The sequence below is a fragment of the Entelurus aequoreus genome, linkage group LG09, assembly GCF_033978785.1.
Source record: "Entelurus aequoreus isolate RoL-2023_Sb linkage group LG09, RoL_Eaeq_v1.1, whole genome shotgun sequence".
Lineage (NCBI taxonomy): Eukaryota > Metazoa > Chordata > Actinopteri > Syngnathiformes > Syngnathidae > Entelurus > Entelurus aequoreus.
This window is the reverse complement of record NC_084739.1, coordinates 58,001,329-58,022,902: the sequence shown is the minus strand read 5'-3', so window position 1 is coordinate 58,022,902 and position 21,574 is coordinate 58,001,329. Positions and strand designations below refer to the sequence as shown.

Sequence of the window (21,574 nt, the reverse complement as noted above, 5' to 3'; positions counted from 1 at the left end):
GTTCTCGAACGACACAACACTAGTGTGCAAGTTAAAGCTTCATACAACATGAGGCTGGGCTGGCATGCTGTTTGTGCATGTAATAGAGAACAATATATGCAGTGCCATCACGGCACGCCCTTAATTTAGTTGTTAGGGGTTGCCGATCATCATAAATAAAAAACATCTCCAGTTCGCCACCCTTGTGATGTCCTGACAAGGACAAAAGCTGTGAAAACCTCCACAGAACTAGCTCTCAAACAGCCACAATGGAATGAGGAGCCCACAGAGCATTTTTTGCAGGTGCAGCAGAGATGTCAGTCATTGTGGGCTGCATGGCGCAGTAGAAGACTGCAGAGTCGTTCAGCTGCACGTCTTGGATCTTCAGAGGAGCTCGCTTGGCGGTGTCATTGATGCTGCAGCTGAACCTCTTTTCAAAGCTGCTCTCAGTCTTGCCCTGACCGATCCTGAAGCGGCTCAGGATGAACTTTGGTGCCGCCTGCCCGTCCTGTTTGTACCAGTAGATGTAGTTGTTGATTCCAGAGTTTTCATAGCTACAGTCCAGCGTCACTGAGTCGCCTTTCATGGCGTACACATTCTCTGCTGGCTGGTGCACCGTCTGGCTGCCACATCCTGTCAGAGGACAACAAATGTGGTCAAACATCATATAACCTGACATGCTCACCTCAAATGACCTTACCGAGGCTCCAGGCAGCCATCAGCACACACACCAATGCACGTTTCATGTTTGCAGTCATAGCCTTTGTACACGCTGACTTGGTGGCTGATCCCAAAGAGTGAGGCACTTCACAAACACATCACATACATAGGTGTAGTAACGGGGGGGACGTGCCTCTTCAATATTTCATTATTGGAGAAAGATGCATTTGTCCCTCCCAAAAAATATACTGCGGAGGTATACTTGGTTTTGTTTTGAAAGTGCAACACATCGTCATGTGACTGACAGGCCCATTACCTCACAGCAGGGGGAGAGAAACGAAAGAGAGCAGGTTGTGAGGGCGACACTAAGCAGACGGTCTGGAACGATCTGTTGGGAACATTGCCATTAATATTACATATATATATATTACATGTTTATAATGTCTTGCCAATTGTTTATATTGATATTTAGAAACCATGTCCTTTGAGTTTAGTCATCTTAATCCTGGTATGGTCACTTTTACATATTTTAATTGCTAACTTCGTCAAACAGTGTTCCTAATCAGAATAATCTTTATTGTCATCATACAATAGTGCAATGACATTTTTCTTTACCGAGTCGCCTTGTGTAATTGTTTGGTTGTCAAATGTTAAGGTGGTATTATTAAATAGATTTCGGTGTCTAGCAGGACCGATAATCAGCATTTCCGTTTTCTTGGCGTTTAGTTGCAAAAAGTTATCGGACATCCATTGTTTAATTTCATTAAGACACGCCTCCAGCTGACTACAATCCGGCGTGTTGGTCAAATTGAGGGGCATGTAGAGTTGGGTGTCATCAGCATAACAGTGAAAGCTAACACCGTATTTGCATATGATGTCGCTTAGTGGCAGCATGTAAAAACTAAAGAGTGCAGGGCCAAGAACCGAACCCTGGGGAACTCCACACGTTACCTAAACATAGTCCGATGTCACATTGTTATGGGAGACGCACTGCATCCTGTCAGTAAGATAAGAGTTAAACCAAGACCAGGCTAAGTCTGACATACCAATACGTGTTTTGATACGCTCTAATAAAATATTATGATCGACGGTATCGAAAGCAGCGCTAAGATCAAGAAGCAGCAACATGGATAAATGTATACAATATCTGGGTATCTTTTCTAATAATGTTTATACTGTAAACCTTGAATTGTTGGAGTTTAAGTGCACCTCTCTCCTCAAGTGTGCATGTGAGTGGGTATGAGTGGATGTGTGATTGTATGTAGGTTTTGCGTGACCAAAGTATGACTGTTAAATGTGATTTTAACTGTAAAATTCAATAAAAATATTTGCAAAAAAAGAAAAAAGAAGCAGCAACATAGATGACGCATCAAAATCCATCGTTAGCAATAGATTATTAGTCATTTTTGCGAGGGCTGTCTCCGTAGAGTGATTTGCCCTAAACCGGATTGAAAGGGTTCGCAGAGATTGTTAGACACTAAGTGTTCATTTAGCTGCTGTGCAACTATTTTTTCGAGGATTTTCGAAATAAACGGAAGGTGGGACACCGGCCGGTAGTTTACCATGAGGTCAGGATCGAGGTTAGGTCTTTTGAGCAGAGGATGAATAACCGCTTTTTTGAATGCTAGGGCAACAGTGCCGGAGGAAAGTGATAAGTTTATAATATTTAACACTGATGGACCTAATAATACAAAAAGCTCCTTGATAAGTTTCCCAGGAAGTGGGTGAAGTAAACATGTTGTTTGTTTTATCCCATTTACACGCCGTAACAATTCCTCTAATGTTATTTCATCAAAAAGAGAGAGACCATTTTGGACGGCAGTATCCGTCGTATCTGTGTTAATAGAACCCAGTTGTAGCTGGGATGCGTTGTCTTTAATCTCCTTTCTAATGAGTTAAATTTTCTTATTAAAGAAATTCATAAAGTCATCTGCCGATTGGGTGAAGCTACTGGGAGGAGTCCCTTGTTGGGTTAGCGATGCTACTGTACTAAACAAATATTTAGGATAGTTTTTGTTGAGGCGGATGAGATTTGAGTAATATTTAGCTTTAGCTAAGGTAAGCATACGTTTATAAGTTATTAAACTATCACTCCATGCTTGATGGAAAACCTCAAGTTTAGCCGCGCAGTATTTACGTTCCAGCTTTCTACATCATAATTTATTAGCTCTAGTTTCTTCTGTAAACCATGGGGTACGCCTTTTAGGGGCCCTTTTTAGCTTTAGCGGTGCTATACTATCAATGGTTTCGCGCAGGGCGTCGTTAAAGTTGTTAGTGAGGTTATCAATAGAGCCCACATAATTTGGGAATGGTGCCATTACTGAAGGCAGTAGGCCAGCAAGAGTCATCGTTGTGGCAGCATTAATGTTGTGGCTGCTATAGCAGTTATTATTATTATTAGCTTGTTGACAATGAGTCAGAACTTCGAATTTTATAAGGTAATGATCGAACATTACTTTAGTATACGGGAGTACCATAATTTTGGAGGTGGTGACACCCCTGACAAGCACTAGATCTATCGTATTACCGTTGCGATGCGTGGGTTCATTTATTATTTGTGTAAGACCACAGCTATCAATTATAGTCTGGAGCGCCACGCACGGAGGGTCCGATGGGGTATTCATATGGATATTAAAGTCCCCCATTATGATTATATTGTCGCCGTGCGTCACTAGATCAGCAACGAACTCTGAGAATTCACTGATAAAGACCGAATAGGGCCCTGGGGGGAAGTAGATAACAGCCAGGTAGAAAGGCAGCGGTGTGACAGACCTCATAGTAAGCACCTCAAACGATTTATATTTATTATTTAGGTTAGGGGTAGGGTTAAAGTTTTCATTGTATATTAGTGCGACCCCCCCCACCCCTTTTAAGGGGACGGGCAATATGCACATTCGTATAGTTAGGAGGAGATGCCTCATTCAGCGCAAAAAAATCGTCTGGTTTGAGCCAGAGACCAATGACGTTAAGATTGTTGTCTCTAATGACCTCATTAACTAATAACGTTTTGGGAGACAATGATCTTATGTTTAAAAAGCCCATATTATAGGTAGTGGGCTGTTTTGAGGAGTTTTTGTTGAAATTATCCGTAGTAGCAATATTAATAATGATGCGCTTATTATGCGTAGTGCGCTTTAAATGATTTCGACCATATCTAGGAATTGATATTTGCTTGGTGCTGTGATACACTGAACGCATCATAATTTGCCACCTCAGTAGAATGCATGTCCACCTCTGACACAGTCACTACAGAAAAAACATTATGTGAGTTGCGTATTATTCTAAGATAATTGCTATGTGTGCAGGGATTATCCAGCCTGGCGCTGGCTAGTTCTATTTTAAAGGCCTACTGAAATGAATTTTTTTTATTTAAACGGGGATAGCCGATCTATTCTATGTGTCATACTTGATCATTTCGCGATATTGCCATATTTTTGCTGAAAGGATTTAGTATAGAACGACGATAAAGATCGCAACTTTTGGTATCTGATAAAAAAAAAGGCTTACCCCTACCGGAAGTAGCGTGACATAGTCAATTGAACATTTCCGCAAAGTTCCCTATTGTTTACAATGATGGCCGCCAGAAGTGAGAGCGATTCGGACCGGGATCCCGTCCATATAACGCGCAAATACAATTCAAACACCTGCACAACACACACACTCACTCAGCCCAAAGGACCGTTCACCTAACCCAAGGTTAATAAAGCTTATATATTTAACCCAAGTTACGTACGTGACACGCACGTACGGGCAAGGGATCAAATGTTTGGAAGCGCGCGGGTGGGACCTGATATTCAGCTGGGAATGACTACAACAGTAAATAAACACAAGACATATATATATACTCTATTAGCCACAACACAACCAGGCTTATATTTAATATGCCACAAATTAATCCCGCATAAAAACACCTATGTGTTTGTTATGCTAGCTCCTAGCTCCTAGCTACTAGCTCGAGCTAGTTATAGCTCGAGTGGGTTATATGGACGGTATCCCGTCCATATAACCCGCAAATACAATTCAAACACCTGCACAACACACACACTCACTCAGCCCAAAGGACCGTTCACCTAACCCAAGGTTCATAAAGCTTATATATTTAACCAAAGTTACGTACGTGACACGCACGTACGGGCAAGCGATCAAATGTTTGGAAGCGCAGCTGCGTACTCACGGTATCGCGTCTGCGTCTGTGTATCCAAATCAAAGTCCTCCTGGTAAGAGTCTCTATTGTCCGAGTTCTTCGATCTTGACTGCATCTTTCGGGAATGTAAACAATGAAACACCGGCTGTGTTGTGTTGCTGACTTCCCTCGCAAAATACTCCGCTTCGCAGCGACAACTTTCTTCTTTGCTTGCTCAGCTTCTTTCTCCATAATGCAATGAACAAATTCCAACAGATTCACCAACACAGATGTCCAGAATACTGTGCAATAATGAGATGAAAACAGAGCTATTTCGTATTGGCTTCAATGGGGAGCCATACCTCTGTTTCACTGGCTACGTCACGCGCATACGTCATCCTCCAAAGGCGTTTTCCAACCGGAAGTTTAGCGGGAAATTTAAAATTGCACTTTATAAGTTAACCCGGCCGTATTGGCATGTGTTGCAATGTTAAGATTTCATCATTGATATATAAACTATCAGACTGCGTGGTCGGTAGTAGTGGGTTTCAGTAGGCCTTTAACTGACTCCTCACCCGGACTAGCAGACTCTGTAATTGCCTGTGACCGGGCTTGCTCTAGTGTAGTTAGTCAAGTGTGACTCAAACAGAAATCTATGTTGCTAGGCAGGATGATGGCGCCTTCCTGGTTAGGCCGTCTCTCATCAGCAAGCCTGGTTTGCCACAGAAAGAGGGCCAATTATCAATAAACGTTAGTCCCTGTTAACTACAGAAGCTAGGAAGCCACTTGTTAAGCGAGACTAATCTGCTATATCTCTCATCATTGCCTCTCGCAGGCAGGGGGCCAGAAACAATTACTCGATGCCTGGACATCTTTCTAACGAGATCACAAGTCCTGGCTATGTTTCTCTTTGTAATTTCTGACTGTCTCATCCTAGTGTCATTGGAGCCAACGTGTACAACTATGTTCGCATAACTAGTGGTGCGATTAGCCTGTCGCACGTGTTTACTAGGCCTGTTAGCTCCCTAAAATTAGCTTCAATGTCAGGTGCTCTAGCCCCGGGAATACACTTAATTGTGGCTGGTTTGCTAAGCTTTATGTTTCGGGTGATGGAGTCCCCTATGACTAAGGTGTGGTGCCCAGTAGACTGGGGTGTAGGACTAGCTAAAGGGCTAAATCTATTATGCGTCTCAACCGGTTCACCGTTGCTTATAGGCCGCTTAGGACTGCTATAAGCTGCGCTAGTTAGCTCGCTACAGCTAACGCTAGCAGATGTGTCCGCAACATCTAAAGTTACGAGATTACTCTGCTATAACTGGCGGACACGGCCCTCTAGCAGAGCGAGCTTATCCATGAAAATGGTGCACGAGGCGCAGGGAGCCATTCTCACAGTATTATCTGTCACCGAGTGAAGTTCTTGCTGTCTTCAGGGAAGTGGTCACGGTGTGCGGGGAGTAGATTCCTTCAGACCGCCGCCGCCTTTCTCCGCGCTAGCTTCGTTAGCTTAGCAGCTAGCTAGCTGAGGCAGGGGTGTTGAGACAGAGATCAGGTGATTTGCAAGTTAAATAGGACTACTAAATACGTATGGGAAGTAGTAAAGAAAGCTGCAAAACAATTAAAAGCACACAGATAGAACGATATTTAGCTTTTTCGCAACAGCGAGCAGTCAGCGAGCAGTTACTCACGGCGAACCGGAACCGGAAGGTGCACTTGTTTGCCCAATACAAGTCCGCTTACAATAAAGTCAATGGGAGTATTCTCAATACTCAAATTACATCTCAGGACTTGAATATTAACCAAGTGTTAGTGATATTGTTATTATGAGTGCTAACGCAGACAATCTATTTCATAGCGGCGCTTTGATCACTTCCTTGTGTCCCTATGTTTACATCATCGAGTGTTCTGCTGTTTCCTCGCATCCCTTCTCCCTGTAAGTTTATTGTAGATCATAAATCCTGCCTCTCACCTGGAAAGTAGATAGCTGAAATTATAATTGTCCTATGGCGCCATCTTTTGGACAAAATTGCTCACAGCAGGTATTGTGTGTCAAAATTGTACTTCTTGTTTTGATGCTGTAAACCAGGAATAAGTGTGCATTGTATTTTTGCTTGAAATGTTTCTTCATTTATCACTCCAAGTGACATTTGTAAGTTTCACAGTTGAACTGAAACACTTCTTACTTTTTGAACCGTCCCACGTGTGATGTCTGTAGAAGTGTTTTCATGCTTATTCATACGTAATGTAATGAAGCTAGCGTTGTTAGCATTAGCTAGTCTGCCTACACATTTACAGGTGATTGTGTTAGTGTTATTAACTTACAATGGCATCCTATTTGCACTGTTTCAGTTTCACAAATTCCTCAATAAATGAACTAAAACGTCACCGTGGACTGATTGAGTCTTTTTAGCTGATGGAGAGCTAGCTTCCGCAGTTAGTGGGTCCTTGACGATGACTTCTGTTGTGTTTGATCAGCCGTTTACTGCTTGGAAACAATTAAGGTATGTAAATAAACCTTTACAAAATATTTTTGTGTAAATAAGTCAATTCATAACGTATATATGTATATCTGCGGCTCATAGTCCAGTGTGGGCCAATATATGAAAAAATGTGGGGGTGGCTTATTTCCTGGTGCGCTCCATAGTCCAGAAAATTGTCATTTTGGTTTCAGTTCACCATGGCAAGCATAGGGCATTGTTCTTCGAGAAAGGCTAAATGCCACCTATTACCCATTGAGAACAGACGCTGGCAGGACCACCACGCATATTTGATGAGTGGTACGTGAGCTGGACGTGACGTCATTAAAAACCAAACAATTGGCCACAGAAAGATGTAAATAATAGGTTTAAAGAAGATGTACCTGAAGATAGGCATAGCAGAGACAGACCTGCGTAAGTGATTTACTTTAACATACAGATCATCGGCACGCAGAGCGTTTCTTTTTCAGGGGCGGTTTCAGTTTCACAAATTCCTCAATAAATTCACTAAAACGTCTTCGTGGACTGATTGAGTCTGTTTAGCTGATGGAGAACTAGCTTCCGCAGCTAGTGGGTCCATTATGATGATCAGCCCTTTACTGCCGTACTACAAACATGGTTTGGAAACAATTAAGGTATGTAAATAAAAAACCTCTAGTGTATTAGTGATATTGTTTTTATGAGTGCTAAAGCAGACAAACTATAGCGGCGCTGTGATCACTTCCTTGTGTCCCTATGTTTACATCATCGAGTGGTCTGCTGTTTCCTCGCTTTCCTGCTCCCTGTAAGTTTATTGTAGATCATAAATCCTGCCTCTCACCTGGAAAGTAGATAGCTGAAAGGATAATTGTCCTATGGCGCCATCTTTTGGACAAGTTTGCTCTCTGAAGGTATTGCAGGTTGAAAATGTACTTTCTGTTTTGATGCCGTAAACCAGGATTAAGCGTCCATAGCGTTTTTGCTCAAAAAGATTCTTCATCACTCCAAGCAACGTTTGTAAGTTTCACAGATTGACTGAAACAATTCTTACTTATTGAACCGTCCCACATGTGATGTCTGTAGAAGTGTTTTCATGCTTATTCATACGTGCTATCGTAATGTAATGACGCAAGTGTTGTTAACATTAGTAGTATGCCTACACATTTACAGGTGTTTGTTTTAGTGTTATTAACTTACAATGGCATCCTATTTGCATTGTTTCAGTTTCACAAATTCCTCAACAAATTCACTAAAACGCCACCGTGGACTGATTGAGTCTGTTTAGCTGATGGAGAGCTAATTTCCGCAGCTACAGGGTCCATGACGATGACTTCTGTTGTATTTGATCAGCCGTTTACTGCCGTGTTACAAACACTGTTTGAAAACAGTAAAGGTATGTAAATAAACATTTACAAAATATTTCTGTGTAAATAAGTCAATTCATAACGTATATATCTGGGGCTCACAATCCGGTGCGGGGGTGGCTTATATCCACCCCTGCTCCATTGTCCTGAAAATGGTAATTTTGGCTTCAGTTCACCATGGCCCAGCTCCAAAAGTACCTGTTGGATGAACTGGACATTTTAACTTCATGGGCGTTGGGGAGTTGAGATGCAGTCCAAAGAGAATGCACACTGCTTTTGGCAGGTCTTGAATGTTGTCCATCACAACTTCTCCCTAAATGATGAATCTCAGTGTGGCTGGGCTGAGATGCATTGAGGATGAGGGCACAGCACCTTCATGTTAAACCAGGAGGATCCCAATGTCAAGGTTAGACTCGCAGAGTTGGTGCTTTTCGAAACACTCGTAGCAATATGTGTTTTAAAAAATACAAGTAATATCAAGATAATACTTAAATGGGAAACACAAACGTTAAAAGTGTATCAAACAAACCTTTAATGAAGTGGTCACTGCAAACTCCTGCATTCTTCGACTCTGCTCCTTTGGGCTGGACTGGTGCTACTTTTTTCGTCGTCATTTTGTAAAATCTTGCACTCTTCTGTTTATCTATATTACCTCTCGAGAAATTCTGAAGAAATGTTCATCCTTTTTGCGGTTTAAATAGTTCGTACAGCCGAAAAAAACGCAAGAATAGGGCATTTGTCTTCGAGAAAGGCTAAATGTCGCCTATTACCCATTGAGAACAAACGCTGGCTTGACCACCACGCATATTTGATGAGCGGCACGTTAGCAGAATGTGATGTCATTTAAAACCAAACAAATGGCCACAGAAAGATGTAGATAATAGATTTAAGAAAGATGTACCCGGCCTGATGATAGGTATAGCAGAGACAGACCTGCGAAGGTGATTTACTCTAATGTACAGATCATTGGCACCCAGAGCGTTTCTTTTTCAGGGGCAGTTTCAGTTTCACAAATACCTCAATAAATTCACTAAAACGTCTTCGTGGACTGATTTAGTCTGTTTAGCTGATGGAGAACTAGCTTCCGCAGTCCATTATGAGGACTTTTGTTGTGTTTGATCAGCCCTTTACTGCCGTGCTACAAACATGGTTTGGAAACAATTAAGGTATGTAAATAAAAATCATCTCCAGTTTGCCATGCCTGTGATGTCCTGACAACGACAAAAGCTGTGAAAACCTCCTCAGAACCAGCTCTCAAACAGCCACAGTGGGATGAGGAGCCTACAGAGGTTTTTATGCGGGTGCAGCAAAGATGTCAGTCAATGTGGGCCGAATGGCGCAGTAGAAGACAGCAGAGTCATTCAGCTGCACGTCTTGGATCTTCAGAAGACCTCGCTTGGTGGTGTCATTGATGCTGCAGCTGAACCTCTTTTCAATGCTGCTCTCAGTCTTGCCCTGACCGAATATTAAGAGGCTCAGGATGAACTTTGGTGCCGCCTTCCCGTCCTGTTTGTACCAGAAGATGTAGTCGTTGCCTCCAGAGTTTTCATAGCTGCAGTCCAGCGTCGCTGAGTCGCCTTTCATGGCGTACACATTCTCTGCTGGCTGGTGCACCGTCTGGCTGCCACATCCTGTCAGAGGACAACAAATGTGGTCAAACATCATATAACCTGACATGCTCACCTCAAATGACCTTACCAAGGCTCCAGGCAGCCATCAGCACACACACCAATACACGCTTCATGTTTGCACTCCTGGGCTGCGTGCCCGCTGACTTGGTGGCTGAGGAGGCGGGGCCTAATCCACCAGAGGAAGGCACTTCACAACACATCACATACATAGGTGTAGCACCGGGGGGGAAGTGCCCCTTCAATATTTCATTATTGGAGAAAGTCCAACCCAAAAAATATACTGCGGAACATGGTTTTGAAAGCGCAACACATCATCATGTGACTGACAGGCTCCTTACCGCACAGCAGGGGGAGAGAAACAAAGGAGAGCAGGATGTGAGGGCGACACTAAGCAGACGGTCTGGAATGATCTGTTGGGAACATTGCCATGAATATTGCATGTTTATAATGTTTCGCTGTTTGCCTATTTTCATATTTAGAAACCATGTCTTTTGAGTTTAGTCATCTTAATCCTGGCATGGTCACGCGTCCATAATTTAATTGCTAACTTCGAACAGTGTTCCTAAACAGAATAATTTTCATTGGCATCATACAAATGTGCAATGACATGTTGTGTTTTATCATTCCTCAATAAATTCACTAAAACGTCACTGTGGACTGATTGAGTCTTTTTAGCTGATGGAGAGCTAGGTTCCGCAGCTAGAGGGTCCATGACGATGACTTCTGTTGTGTTTGATCAGCCGTTTACTGCCGTGTTACAAATACTGTTTGGAAACAATTAAGGTATCTAAATAAACATTTACAAAATATTTCTGTGTAAATAAGTCAATTCATAACGTATATATCTGCTCTCGTAACTTTGTCGAACAGTGTTCCTAATCAGAATAATTTTATTGTCATCTTACAAATGTGCAATGACATTTTTCAAACTCCACTTGTTTTTTTGTGGAAAAAGATTAAAAGGATTAAGTTACGTCAACACTAGCTAAAATGTTTTGTCATTCCCTTCCAGGTAGCAAAATGTCACCACCAAAAAAGAGTGAAAAAGCAGCTCGAGCTCTATTTAAAAAAAAGTATCGTGGGTGTGAGTAACGGTTACACTACAACACAAAGACAACACCTAATTTAATCGACCATTAATCAACATGTTTGACATTGTTAGATACTATGTGCGATTATGTCTTAAAGGGAAACTGCTTTTTTAAAATTATTTTATTTTGTGCACAATCATTATGAAAGACCTGACGACAGATGTTTTTTTTTAAATGCAGTCCAAATATAAAATAAATGTAAATGAAAGTCAGCTTACAGCGGAGCCAATAGGAGCTCTATTATTCCGCCCATAAAATTGGATAAATAACCATTTGAAAAGCGTCAACAATACTCAAGTTACTATTTGTGGCTTGAATAATAACAAAGTATTAGTGATATTGTTATTATGAGTGCTAAAGCAGACAAACTATTTATAGCAGCCCTGTGATCACTTCCTTGTGTCCCTATGTTTACATCATCGAGTGGTCTGCTGTTTGCTGGCTTCCCTGCTCCCTGTAAGTTTATTGTAGATCATAAATCCTGCCTATCACCTGGAAAATAGTCAGCTGAAATTATAATTGTGCTATGGTTCCATCTGTTGGACAAGTTTGCTCACTGCAGGTATTGCAGGTTGAAAATGTACTTCCTGTTTTGAATGCCGTAAACCAGGATTAAGCGTCTATAGCGTTTTTGCTCGAAAAGATTCTTTATTTATCATTTATCTTTTGTAAATTTCACAGTTTAACTGAAACAATTCTTACTTATTGAACCGTCCCACGTGTGATGTCTGTAGAAGTGGTTTTATGCTTATTTATATGTGCTATCGTAATGTAATGATTGGCCAAATTGTGTGGCAAAACTGGGGGGATTGGACAAAGTTAAAGGGCACGCATACTGGTTGAATTTGCGTGAATTGGCAACATCGCGAAATCTTTGAGGGACTGATGTACAAATTAACGGTTAAGCCCAGCAAACTTTTGGAGTCTGGTGAGAAGCAAAAAACAGCTCCAGGACATCCCCTGTGATGTCCTGACAACGACAAAAGCTGTGAAAACATCCTCAGAACCAGCTCTCAAACAGCCACAGTGGGATAAGGAGCCGACAGAGGTTTTTGTGCGGGTGCAGTAGAGATGTCAGTCATTGTGGGCTGGATGGCGCAGTAGAAGACAGCAGAGTCGCTCAGCTGCACGTCTTGGATCTTCAGTGGAGCTCGCTTGGCGGTGTCATTGATGCTGCAGCTGAACCTCTTTTCAAAGCTGATCTCAGTCTTGCCCTGACTCCTCATGGAGAGGCTCAGGATGAACTTTGGTGCCGCCTGCCCGTCCTGTTTGTACCAGAAGATGTTGTCGTCGCCTCCAGAATTTTCATAACTGCAGTGCAGCGTAACTGAATCGCCTTTCATGGCGTTCACATTCTCTGCTGGTTGGTGCACCGTCTGGCTGCCACATCCTTTCAGAGGACAACAAATGTGGTCAAACATCATATAACCTGACATGCTCACCTCAAATGACCTTACCAAGGCTCCAGGCAGCCATCAGCACACACACCAATGCATGCTTCATGTTTGCACTCCTGGGCTGCGTGCACTCTGACTTGGTGGCTGAGGAGGCGGAGGCTAATTCCAAAGAGGGAGGCACTTCACAAACACATCACATACATAGGCAGGGTTTCCCGCAGTGTTTTGTTGTTAAGGCGGCCGCCTTAACAGAACAGAACAGAGTAGAATAGAATAGAATGGACTTTATTGTCATTATATTAGGCACTTCACAAACACATCACATACATAGGTGTAGTACTGGGGGAAACATGCCTCTTCAATACTTCATTATTGGAGAAAGATGCATTTGTCCCCAAAAAATATACCGCGGAGGTATACATGATTTTGTTTTGAAAGCGCAACACATCGTCATGTGACTGACAGGCCCCTTACCTCACAGCAGGGGGAGAAAACCAAAAGAGAGCAGGCTGTGAGGGCGAAACTAAGCAGACGGTCTGGAACAAACTGTTGGGAACGTTGCCATGAATATTGCATGTTTATAATGTCTTGCCGTTTGTCTATTTTCATATTTAGAAACCATGTCCTTTGAGTTCAGTCATCTTAATCCTGCCATGGTCACGCGTCCATAATTTAATTGCTAACTTCGAACAGTGTTCCTAATCAGAATAATTTTCATTGGCATCATACAAATGTGCAATGACATTGTTGTGTTTTATCATTCCTCAATAAATTCACTAAAACGTCACTGTGGACTGATTGAGTCTTTTTAGCTGATGGAGAGCTAGGTTCCGCAGCTAGAGGGTCCATGACGATGACTTCTGTTGTGTTTGATCAGCCGTTTACTGCCGTGTTACAAATACTGTTTGGAAACAATTAAGGTATGTAAATAAACATTTACAAAATATTTCTGTGTAAATAAGTCAATTCATAACGTATATATCTGCGGCTCACAGTCCGATATATGTAAAAAATATATTTTTCTCCTAAAATTTTGTGGGTGCTGCTTATATCCTGGTGCACTCGATAGCCCGGAAAATTGTCATTTTGGTTTCAGTTCACCATGGCCCAGCTCCAAAAGTACCTGTTGGATGAACTGGACATTTTTACTTCATGGACGTTGGGTAGTTGAGATGCAGTCCAAAGAGAATGCACACAGCTTTTGGTAGGTCTTGAATCTTGTCCATCACAACTTCTCCCTAAATGATGATTCTCAGTGTGCTTTTCGAAACACTTGTAGCAATATGTGTTTTAAAAAATACAAGTAATTTCAAGATAATACTTAAATGGGAAACACAAACTTTAAAAGTGTATCAAACAAACCTTTAATGAAGTGGTCACTGCAAACTCCTGCATACTTCGACTTTGCTCCGTTGGACTGGAGTGCATGCTACTTTTTTCATCGTCATTTTATAAAATCTTGCAGTCTTTTTTTATTTTTAATTACCTCTCGAGAAACTCTGAAGAAACTTTAATCCTTTTTGCGGTTTAAACAGTTTGTATAGCCGAAAACAACGCAAACATGGGGGGGGGGGGGGGGGGGTCTCGGGTCCTGACGATTCTGGCCGCCCCCCTGGAACAGAAGACAGGGACGAGTGGGAGGGAGCCAAAGAACCAGTCTGTGCAGCACTCAAGCCGCAGAGCTTATCCATCATAGAAACCAAGCGGGTACACTTCTCCTCAACGGCTTTCTCCCGAGCAGCCGTTTTTTGCTTCCAGACAGCCCACTAAATCTCTGGGGGTTCATATTTGGCCCGATGATTCTGTCAGGGTCTGTTTGTCTTGAACCCCAAGATGCAGAGATGGCAGGTGTTGCGCAGGAAAACATGACTTTAATGTCAAAAAGGAAATAGTGCAACTGGTAGGTGCACATGCAGGGAAAATTGACACAGGAAACAGGAAATAGGAAACAATCATCGAGCCCTGACTTGAGGGCGAGGCAACTGCAACAAGGTGTGCCAGTGTCACAATGTGTTGTTGACGAACCCCAAGATGCAGAGATGGCGGCAGGCTTTGTCCAGGAAAACATGATTTAATGTTCAATATAAAGCAAAAAACTCAAACCAGGAACTAGGAGGACAAACTGGAAACAGGAAACAGGATGCCAGGGAAACAGGAACTGGAAGACGAGGAACAAAAAGACAGCAAGCTACAAACATCTACAATATATAGCTTACCGCTACCACTTACAGCTACACTGACATCGACAAGTAGGAATGACAATAATCCAGCCCTGACTGGAGGGGAAGGCAGGTTCAAATAGCATCTGGCTGATTGACACCAGGTGTGGCCCGGTGCCAATCAGCCACAGCTGAGGGGAAAAAGCACTCAGGGATACAAGCAGGAAATGAAGACAAAATAAAAGCACTGATAGGAAACTAAGACAAACGCAGCCAAATTGTCAGGGGCAACCCTGACAGTAGCCCCCCTTCTCATAACGGATACCAGACGTATTAGAAAATCCCCCCCCCCAAAAAAAAACAGTCCAAAGTCACGGGAGGGTGGAGGGAGGACAAGGAGGTGGGCCACCAGGCCAAGTGTCCCCGCAACCAGCAGGGAAGAGTTAGGTGGCGACGGCGAGTTGAACGCCGCCGCAATTGGCGAGGCGGCTCGACCGGCAACGTGGGAGGACCCACCGGAGACGATGGTGGTGGCGCCCTCTGCTGGCCCACCGGAGTGCATGGTAGCGGCGCCCTCTGCTGGCCCACCGGAGTGCATGGTGGCGGCGCCCTCTGCTGGCCCACCGGAGACGATGGTGACGCCGCAGTCTGCTTCAGACCCACCGGAGAGGGTGGCGCCGTCTGCTTCAGACCCACCGGAGAGGGTGGCGCCATCTGTTTCAGACCCACTGGAGAGGGTGGCGCCGTCTGTTTCAGACCCACCGGAGATGATGGCGCCGTCTGTTGCAGACCCACCGGAAATGATGGCGCCGTCTGTTGCAGACCCACCTGTGTGAGGAGTAGCTGTGTCTCCTCAGCTGCGCAGCTACTCATGCCCCCCCCCCACCCCCCCTTCAAGGGACGGATCCCAGACGTCCCCAGATAGGCCCACAGACGACAGGGGTGGGTGGGAGAGGGCAGGTTCAAATAGCATCTGGCTGATTGACACCAGGTGTGGCCCGGTGCCAATCAGCCACAGCTGAGGGGAAAAAGCACTCAGGGATACAAGCAGGAAATGAAGACAAAATAAAAGCACTGATAGGAAACTAAGACAAACGCAACCCAACTGTCAGGGTCAACCCTGACAGCCAGGCTGCCAATCAGGGACAGGTGAGGGAAACGAGCGCTGCGGGAGACATGCAGGAAGTGGAACTAAAATAAGAGTGCTGACAGGAAATAAACACAAACTAAGGAAACATAACAAGAAGTGAATGTGACAGATCATCACAGAATCTCTGTTGATGTAAACCAGGAAGTGAAGATGTTGAGCGATGCAGGGAAACATTTGATTGGTTAACAGTTGCGTTGCGTTTGTGTGCTGCTGGGACATATTGAAAAACATCTCCAGTTTGCCACCCCTGTGATGTCCTGTCAACGACAAAAGCTGTGAAAACGTCCTCAGAACCAGATCTCAAACAGCCACAGTGGGATGAGGAGCCTACAGAGGTTTTTGTGCGGGTGCAGCAGAGCTGTCAGTCATTGTGGGCTGGATGGCGCAGTAGAAGACAGCAGAGTCGCTCAGCTGCACGTCTTGAATCTTCAGAGGAGCTCGCTTGGTGGTGTCATTGATGCTGCAGCTCAACCTCTTTTCAAAGCTGCTCTCAGTCTTGCCCTGACCAAATATTGAGAGGCTCAGGATGAACTTTGGTGCTGCCTGCCCGTCCTGTTTGTACCAGAAGATGTAGTCGTTGCCTCCAGAATTTTCATAGCTGCAGTCCAGCGTAACTGAGTCGCCTTTCATGGCGTACACATTCTCTGCTGGCTGGTGCACCGTCTGGCTGCCACATCCTGTCAGAGGACAACAAATGTGGTCAAACATCATATAACCTGACATGCTCACCTCAAATGACCTTACCAAGGCTCCAGGCAGCCATCAGCACACACACCAATGCACGCTTCATGTTTGCACTCCTGGGCTCTGTGCACGTTGACTTGGTGGCTGAGGAGGCGGGGCCTAATCCCAAAGAGGGAGGCACTTCACAAACACATCACATACATAGGTGTAGTACTGGGGGAAACGTGCCTCTTCAATATTTCATTATTTTAGAAAGACGCATTTGTCCCACCCAAAAAATATAACACGGAGGTATACATGATTTTGTTTTGAAAGCGCAACACATCATCATGTGACTGACAGGCCCCTTACCTCACAGCAGTGAGAGAGAACCAAAAGAGAGCAGGCTGTGAGGGCGACACTAAGCAGACGGTCTGGAACGAACTGTTGGAACATTGCCATGATTATTACATGTTTATAATGTCTTGCCGTTTGTTTATTTTCATATTTAGAAACCATGTCCTTTGAGTTTAGTCATCTTAATCCTAGCATGGTCACTCGTTTCACAAATTCCTCAATAAATTCACTAAAACGTCACTGTGAACGGATTGAGTCTTTTTAGCTGATGGAGACCTAGGTTCCACAGCTGGTGGGTCCATGACGATGACTTCTGTTGTGTTTGATCAGCCGTTTACTGCCGTGTTACAGACACCGTTTGGAAACAATTAAGGTATGTAAATAAACATTTACAAAATATTTCTGTGTACATAGGTGTAGTACTTGGGGAAATGTGCCCCTTCAATATTTCATTGTTTGAGAAAGATGCATTTGTCCCTCCCAAAAAATATACCGCGGAGGTATACATGCTTTTGTTTTGAAAGTGCAAGACATCGTCAAGTGACTTGACAGGCCCCTTACATCACAGCAGGGGGAGAGAAACGAAAGAGAGCAGGCTGTGAGGGCGACTCTAAGCAGACGGTCTGGAACGATCTGTTGGGAACATTGCCATGAATTTTGCATATTTATAATGTTTTGCCAATTGTTAATATTATATTCATAATTAGAAACCATGTCTTTTGAGTTTAGTCATATTAATCCTTGCATGTTCACTTGTACATAATTTAACTTCTAACCTTGTCTAACAGTGTTCCTATTTAAAATAATTTTCATTGTCATCATACAAATGTGCAATGACATTTTGCAAACTCCACTCGTTTCTTGTGGAAAAAGATGAAAAGGATTTAGTTACGTCAACACTAGCTAAAATGTTTTGTCATCCCCTTCCAGGTAGCAAAATGTCACCACCACAAAAGAGTGAAACAGCAGCACGAGCTCTATTTAAAAAAGAGTAACCTGAGTGTGAGTAACGGTTACACTACAACACAACGACAACACCTAACTTTACTCGCTCATTAATCAACATGTATGACATTGTTAGATACTATGTGCAATTATGTCTTAAAGGGGAAGTGCATTTTTTGGGGATTTTGCCTATCGTTAACAATCATTATGAAATTCATGACGACGGATCGATTTTTTTTAATGCAGTCCCAATATAAAATAAACGTAAATAAAAGTCAGCTCACAGCGAAGCCAATGGCAGCTCCATTATTCCGACTAAAAAATCTGATAAATAACCATTCAAAAAGCGCCAACAATACTCAAGGTACATTTTGTGACTTGAATATTAACCAAGTATTAGTGATATTGTTTTTATGAGTGCTAAAGCAGACAAACTATTTATAGCGGCACTGTGATCACTTCCTTGTGTCCCTATGTTTACATCATCGAGTGGTCTGCTGTTTCCTTGCTTTCCTGTATAGTAGAATTTCTGACCTTTGACCTCTATTTCATGTCTGTCAAGAATGTACGCTCTTTTAATTTCTCTTCTATTCTGTGCCATTGAATGAACCGGGTGTGGGACAAAAGTGAATATTAAGTCGTGCCAACCTGTCTACAGAATGTTTTGATTGTCTAAGTATGATTAAGGGATCCAAGGATGTTGCAAAAACAAACATGTCGAAGACCACAAGAGTGACGCACGAAGAGACAGATAAAAATGGCAGGAGACCGGGACTCGAGAGAGATTGCTTTTTGTGAGTCCTCCGGAGGACGTTCGTTTGTTTGCAGGGACAAAACAATCCAACTTATGCACTTTTGACTATGAGAACTTTGGTGCCGCCTTCCCGTCCTGTTTGTACCAGAAGATGTAGTCGTTGCCTCCAGAGTTTTCATAGCTGCAGTCCAGCGTCACTGAGTCGCCTTTCATGGCGTACACATTCTCTGCTGGCTGGTGCACCGTCTGGCTGCCACATCCTGTTAGAGGACAACAAATGTGGTCAAACATCTTATAACCTGACATGCTCACCTCAAATGACCTTACCAAGGCTCCAGGCAGCCATCAGCACACACACGAATGCACGCTTCATGTTTGCACTCCTGGGCTCTGTGCACATTGACTTGGTGGCTGAGGAGGCGGGGCCTAATCCCAAAGAGGGAGGCACTTCACAACATCACATACGTAGGCGTAGCACCGGGGGGGAAGTGCCCCTTCAATATTTCATTATTGGAGAAAGACACATTTGTCCAACCCAAAAAATATACTGCGGAACATGGTTTTGAAAGCGCAACACATCATCATGTGACTGACACACAGCAGGGGGAGAGAAACAAAAGAGAGCAGGTTGTGAGGGCGACACTAAGCAGACGGTCTGGAACAAACTGTTGGGAACATTGCCATGAATATTACATGTTTATAATGTCTTGCCGTTTGTCTATTTTCATATTTAGAAACCATGTCTTTTGAGTTTAGTCATCTTAATCCTGGCATGGTCACCCGTACATAATTTAATTGCTAACTTCGTCGAACAGTGTTCCTAATCAGAATAATTTTATTGTCATCTTACAAATGTGCAATGACATTTTGCAAACTCCACTTGTTTTTTTGTGGAAAAAGATTAAAAGGATTAAGTTACGTCAACACTAGCTAAAATGTTTTGTCATTCCCTTCCAGGTAGCAAAATGTCACCACCAAAAAAGAGTGAAAAAGCAGCTCGAGCTCTATTTAAAAAAAAGTATCGTGGGTGTGAGTAATGGTTACACTACAACACAAAGACAACACCTAATTTAACTCGACCATTAATCAACATGTTTGACATTGTTAGATACTATGTGCGATTATGTCTTAAAGGGAAACTGCTTTTTTAAAATTATTTTATTTTGTGCACAATCATTATGAAAGACCTGACGACAGATGTTTTTTTTTAAATGCAGTCCAAATATAAAATAAATGTAAATGAAAGTCAGCTTACAGCGGAGCCAATAGGAGCTCCATTATTCCGCCCATAAAATTGGATAAACAACCATTTGAAAAGCGTCAACAATACTCAAGTTACTATTTGTGGCTTGAATAATAACAAAGTATTAGTGATATTGTTATTATGAGTGCTAAAGCAGACAAACTATTAATAGCAGCCCTGTGATCACTTCCTTGTGTCCCTATGTTTACATCATCGAGTGGTCTGCTGTTTGCTGGCTTCACTGCTCCCTGTAAGTTTATTGTAGATAATAAATCCTGCCTCTCACCTGGAAAATAGTCAGCTGAAATTATAATTGTGCTATGGTTCCATCTGTTGGACAAGTTTGCTCACTGCAGGTATTGCAGGTTGAAAATGTACTTCCTGTTTTGAATGCCGTAAACCAGGATTAAGCGTCCATAGCGTTTTTGCTCGAAAAGATTCTTTATTTATCATTTATCTTTTGTAAATTTCACAGTTTAACTGAAACAATTCTTACTTATTGAACCGTCCCACGTGTGATCAGTGTTGGGACTAACGCGTTACAAAGTTACTGTAACACCGTTAGTTTCGGCGGTAACTAGTAATCTAATGCGTTATTTTTTATATTAAGTAACTCTGTTACCGTTACTGCATGATGCGTTATTGCGCTATTTTACGTTATTTTTTTATGTAGTATCGGCTAGAAACAGAAGATCTGAGTGTGTTTTATTGCAGCGCTGCGGTGTCGTAAGGAAAAGAAAAGGCGTGCTTTGTGTTGGTGGGGGGTGGCTCCCATACCGTAGTTGAGGAGCGCAGGGGAGACGTTCCTCCAGGGCCTATGTACTTCGGGGCTAACAACCTTCACTTTACCCAGCAGTGGGTCTTTACAGCTCCGGACTCAAGGGTTAATGATGAGGCCGGCGGTTTGTTGCAACTGTGTGACTTTATTGGTGTCTTGCACGCAGTCATGAACCAAGCTAGATCACCTGCATGCACTCACTGTTGCCGCTCGCTCACTTCTCTCGCTCACTCACTCACTGACGTCACTCAATTCACATGCTGTCATGTCTTAAAGGGCCACACACACACACACATACACACACATACGCTACTCTCATAACAACTAACAAAACATCATGGCGAAGCCAGAAGTCGAGTTTTTTGACATGTAGACATTCTCAATACTTTTCTTTTGTCGAGCACAAAGAAAATAACATTTTAGTTAAATGTAAGTTGTGTCTTGGATCAAAGATCCCATCTACTTAAAGTTAAAGTGCCAATGATTGTCACACACACACTAGGTGTGGCGAAATTATTCTCTGCATTTGACCCATCACCCTTGTTCACCCCCTGGGAGGTGAGGGGAGCAGTGAGCAGCAGCAGTGACCGCGCCCGGGAATACTGCCCAAAACAGGAATTCAAATCTGCTGAAACAGCTACATAAGCAACATGCTTCGACGAAGTTAGCAAAGAGAGACACAGACTCCGATGCCACTTCAGCTCCACTTAAGGATTTTAACGGAGGGACTGCTAGCCAGGACAACATTGATAGAGCCATTGCAGTGTATGTGCTAGAAGACATCCAGGCTATTTCTACAGTGTAATCACCCGCTTTCAGGCAGCTAA

The 21,574-nt window shown here is 43.1% G+C and overlaps 3 gene segments (V, D, J or C); all 3 read right to left on the bottom strand.

Annotated features, from left to right (window-relative positions):
• Positions 1 to 227: 227 nt before the first annotated feature.
• Positions 228 to 742, bottom strand: LOC133656903 (T cell receptor alpha variable 38-1-like). The segment is given in 2 exon segments: positions 228 to 612; positions 680 to 742. Coding segments are annotated over 2 exon segments (435 nt in total).
• An 8,447-nt stretch (positions 743 to 9,189) lies between these two features.
• LOC133657007 (T cell receptor alpha variable 38-1-like) lies at positions 9,190 to 10,419 on the bottom strand. The segment is given in 2 exon segments: positions 9,190 to 10,210; positions 10,278 to 10,419. Coding segments are annotated over 2 exon segments (480 nt in total).
• Positions 10,420 to 16,334: 5,915 nt separating this feature from the next.
• LOC133657006 (T cell receptor alpha variable 38-1-like) lies at positions 16,335 to 19,099 on the bottom strand. The segment is given in 4 exon segments: positions 16,335 to 16,684; positions 16,783 to 16,850; positions 18,872 to 18,986; positions 19,054 to 19,099. Coding segments are annotated over 4 exon segments (579 nt in total).
• Between the last annotated feature and the right edge of the window lie 2,475 nt (positions 19,100 to 21,574).